The 4,449-nt window shown below is 38.2% G+C and overlaps 1 protein-coding gene across 1 annotated transcript; it reads left to right on the top strand.

Moving 5' to 3' along the window:
* The first annotated feature begins 397 nt into the window (after positions 1-397).
* OR4C12 (olfactory receptor family 4 subfamily C member 12) lies at positions 398-1,460 on the top strand. Its single transcript, XM_522285.5, has one exon. It carries the CDS (start codon positions 432-434, stop codon positions 1,359-1,361), a length of 930 nt encoding a protein of 309 aa, XP_522285.3. The 5' UTR covers positions 398-431; the 3' UTR covers positions 1,362-1,460.
* The last annotated feature ends 2,989 nt before the right edge of the window (positions 1,461-4,449 follow it).

Here is a 4,449-nt window from a genome sequence, read left to right as displayed (position 1 = left end):
AATTATAATTAAGATATACAGACTATTTTATGGTTTTTAGTTCATGTTATTTCATATACACATTTTAAAGTCTTATTAGTCTCCAAAACTATTACCTCTAATGAATGCATTAATTCATCATATTGATGTCTAAGTGAAGTTTTGAAACAACTACACTCTAGGAAATGGAATCTCTCTCTTCTGGGTGTCCCATGTCTTCTAAGAATATTTTTGAGGTCAGGCTAATAAAAAACTAAGAAGTCAGCTAGAGAAGTTTACGGGTACCTATTCCTAGAGAGTTTTGGGAAGAGAAGGAATCATCTGTGAGATGGCAGAGCAATGAAAAGGCAAAGTTTTGGACTATTTGATTCTTTTATGCTTCTTTTTTTTCCTTTCTTTTTTCTAAAGGTAAAATATTCCTTCCTGGAGGTTTTATCACCCACACTACATAGATGGAGAAGAAAAAGAATGTGACTGAATTCATTTTAATAGGTCTTACACAGAACCCCATAATGGAGAAAGTCACGTTTGTAGTATTTTTGGTTCTTTACATGATAACACTTTCAGGCAACCTGCTCATTGTGGTTACCATTACCACCAGCCAGGCTCTGAGCTCCCCCATGTACTTCTTCCTGACCCACCTTTCTTTGATAGACACAGTTTATTCTTCTTCTTCAGCTCCTAAGTTGATTGTGGATTCCTTTCATGAGAAGAAAATCATCTCCTTTAATGGGTGTATGGCTCAAGCCTATGCAGAACACATTTTTGGTGCTACTGAGATCATCCTGCTGACAGTGATGGCCTGTGACTGCTATGTGGCCATCTGCAAACCTCTGAACTACACAACCATTATGAGCCATAGCCTGTGCATTCTTCTGGTGGCAGTGGCCTGGATGGGAGGATTTCTTCATGCAACTATTCAGATTCTCTTTACAGTATGGCTGCCCTTCTGTGGCCCCAATGTCATAGGCCACTTCCTGTGTGACTTGTACCCATTGTTAAAACTTGTTTGCATAGACACTCATACCCTTGGTCTCTTTGTTGCTGTGAACAGTGGGTTTATCTGCTTATTAAACTTCCTTATCTTGGTGGTATCCTATGTGATCATCTTGAGATCTTTAAAGAACAATAGCTTGGAGGGGAGGTGTAAAGCCCTCTCCACCTGTATTTCTCACATCATAGTAGTTGTCTTATTCTTTGTGCCCTGTATATTTGTGTATCTGCGCGCAGTGACCACTCTGCCCATTGATAAAGCTGTTGCTGTATTTTATACTATGGTGGCCCCAATGTTAAATCCCTTGGTCTACACACTCAGAAATGCTGAGGTAAAAAGTGCAATAAGGAAGTTTTGGAGAAAAAAAGTGACTTCAGATAATGATTAAATAAGACCATTGAGCACTCAACATAGAGGTAATTGGTATTTAAGCTTCTTGATTTGTAGATGAATATGTCAACTCTAACAAGGGGCTGGCTAATGCTTGCAGATAGTCAGTAAAGCATAAAGCTAAAGCTTGGACTGTAAAGCTTACTGTCTGTTATCCTACACTCTTGTCATCACCACTATTGCTTTTTAATTAATACATATTCATTAATTGCCTGGAAACTTGAAACATCTCTAGATGCTAAAAAGTATAAATGTAGAATATTAGATTGATATTAAAATAATCTTATTATATAACATTAAGCTGTTGGTTACTGCTGATTATTGAAATTTACATGTTTAATGATATTTCTTTACTTTGGACTCTGGCTTAATATATACATACTTTCTTTTGTAAATTTTATTGGTCACAATATGTTGGTCATATTGTAAAAAGATGTTCTGTTCATCTAATGCCGCAAGACTGCATTATATTAAGTTTTTTCCATATTGTATCAGCTGGGGTTCAATCAGGAGACAGATCACACAGCTTCCCCGATTTGAGCATTGCAAATTTACATAAAATTATTAATTATATCGAGGGATTAACTATAAAGAAGTAAAGAATGCCCTGTGACTGAGAAACGAGTATCTAAGAAGGGAACACTTTTGGGAGCTGGGCTTCCTTCCCAAGGCTGAGATTCCAATATCTTGGAGAAAGTGTAGTTGCTGCCCATTGGATGGTGGAGAAGTTCACTGGGTAGTCTTGGGCCAGAACTAGTTCATGGTAGCTGGATAGAAGCTGCCACACAAGAAACCTGTCTGGGACTGGCCAGCCGGGAGACTTTTGCTGGGATACTGATGGGCTTAGGCTGGTAAATGAGGAACTGTAGCCTGGACTGGCAAGCAGGAAATAACCCTCTAGGGTGCAGGTGGACCAAGGCTACCCCATTATAGATAGGCAGTTTTGGAAACCTGATTGTTGGAGTATCTGTGTGACTTATTGGAATCTCCCTGCACCACTGAAACTCGATGGGAAATTGTCCATGAAGTTGTCAGTGAAACTCAATGGAAGTGAGCACCTCTGAATGTCTCTCCCTCCCCCTGCCCGGCCCAGCCAAACACACATGCTGCTGGAAGCTACAGAGAGCAAGATGAAAACAGAAACATATTTAAATCAGGAAGAGATGCCCCTTTTGATTCCCTATACTGATAAATCTTAAAATCAAAGCAGACTAGGTGCAGAGGATAAATTCCTACAGGGCTTATTTTCATTAATATGCACAGGCAATGAAGGTTGTATTTGGAGCTGAGAGGCAATACATTGATAACTAGCACCCAAATTTTATTCTTAATTCTTATAACACATTTTACAGGATATTGAAGTGCATATATATGGCATGATTTGACCAAACCTCAAGTTAGTGGCAGAATGAGACATAAATTGAGATATGGTTCCTTATTCTACATAATTTGCTGGTAGTAGGTAGCTGCAACTATTTTTTTTATTGTAAAGCCTAAAAATGAAAAGAAAACATATATTAAAAATTCTGTATTACCTAATGTTATAATTTCATTTAATTTTACTATTAGTTATGCACTGGTATCTGATTAATCCTTTCACTGAAGATATACAGACAGAGGGTGAACAATTACTCGGAAGTGGTCTTGTAGAAAATACTTAAACATTATTGTTATTTAAACATTTTTTTTGAGACAGAGTCTCACTCTGCTGCCAAGGATGGAGTGCAGTGGTGTGATTTGGATTCAACACAACCTCCACCTCCTGGGTTAAAGCGATTCTCCTGCCTCAGCCTCCTGAGTAGCTGAAACTACAGGTGGGTGCTACCATGCCTGGATAATTTTTATATTTTTAGTAGAGACAAGGTTTCACCACGTTGGCCATGGTGGTCTCGAACTCCCAACCTCAGGTGATCTGCCCACCTCGGCTTCCCAAAGTGCTGGGATTACAAAGTGAGGCATGTGCCTGGCTTATTTAAACTTTTAACTGAATTTTCATGATTTGGCAAGTGTTATACTCTTCAAAGCATGAAGGATCTAGTTTTTGCTCCTTTGTCAAAAGGTATATGATGGGTCACTAGGCATTAGACTGGTACCAGAATGGGAACAGGAATGTGTAGAAAGATAAAGTTATGAGAAAATTGGAAATATATAGCATCCAGGGACACAACCAGAATTGATATCCATGGGCGACTGAAACTTCAATCTGGCAGGAAGGCAAAATCACACATAAGTCACCAAGACAGGTACCTGGCATGAAGATACTCAAGAAATTTTAGAGTGGTGAGTAGAAGATGGATGCAGCAGAGATTCCTGGGACACAATTCTAGAGTGTCTTTTGACTCATTCTAGAGTAAAGAAATTAATAAAGATGACTAGACAGTTTGGATAGAAAATTGTCAGTGAAACTGGTAATACTTGTTAAAACTTTCATAAGCGTTCCCCACTGAGCATGTACAGGTAGTCTTAGAGAGGATCATTAGGTAAACAGCCTTAATAAAGATGACTTATATGCATAGTGCACTTCACTGTTTATGTTAGTTTAACTTTTTTCCACGCAATTCTATTTCCTACTACTACTCATGTAATAAAAAAGATTAAAAGCTGTTATCAGAGTTATCTCATTCTCCATTCCCATTTGTATCCCTGAATCTGTGTTCCTGAGACCACTATGCCTCAACCTCCAGCTCTACCTTCCACATCCAGCTCATTCCTGAATGATTTTATACTTTGACTTAGCATTAATAATTCCATCAACTGTCATAGATAAGCCAAACTTCACTTAACATATTATGCTTTTCTTGAACAGTTTGGATTTAGGAAGATATTAATCACAAATATTAGTAATTTTTTTCTTGGTATAATCCATTGTATGTGTTTTTTATTTTTTTTTTCCATAAGTTATTGGGGTGCAGGTGGTATTTGGTTACATGATAAGTTCTTTAGTGGAGTTTTGTGAGATCCTAGTGCACCAATCACCCGAGCAGTATACACTGCCTCATATTTGTTGTCATTTATCCCTCGACCCCCTCCCACTCTTCTCCCCAAGTCCCCAAAGTCTATTGTATCATTCTTATGCCTTTGCATCC

Source organism: Pan troglodytes, chromosome 9 (assembly GCF_028858775.2).
Source record: "Pan troglodytes isolate AG18354 chromosome 9, NHGRI_mPanTro3-v2.0_pri, whole genome shotgun sequence".
Lineage (NCBI taxonomy): Eukaryota > Metazoa > Chordata > Mammalia > Primates > Hominidae > Pan > Pan troglodytes.
This window is presented reverse-complemented; position numbering and strand designations above follow the sequence as displayed.

Coding starts and splice junctions, on each gene's coding strand:
- OR4C12 (XM_522285.5), top strand. CDS start 432: ATGGAGAAGAAAAAGAATGTGACTGAATTCATTTTAATAGGTCTTACA.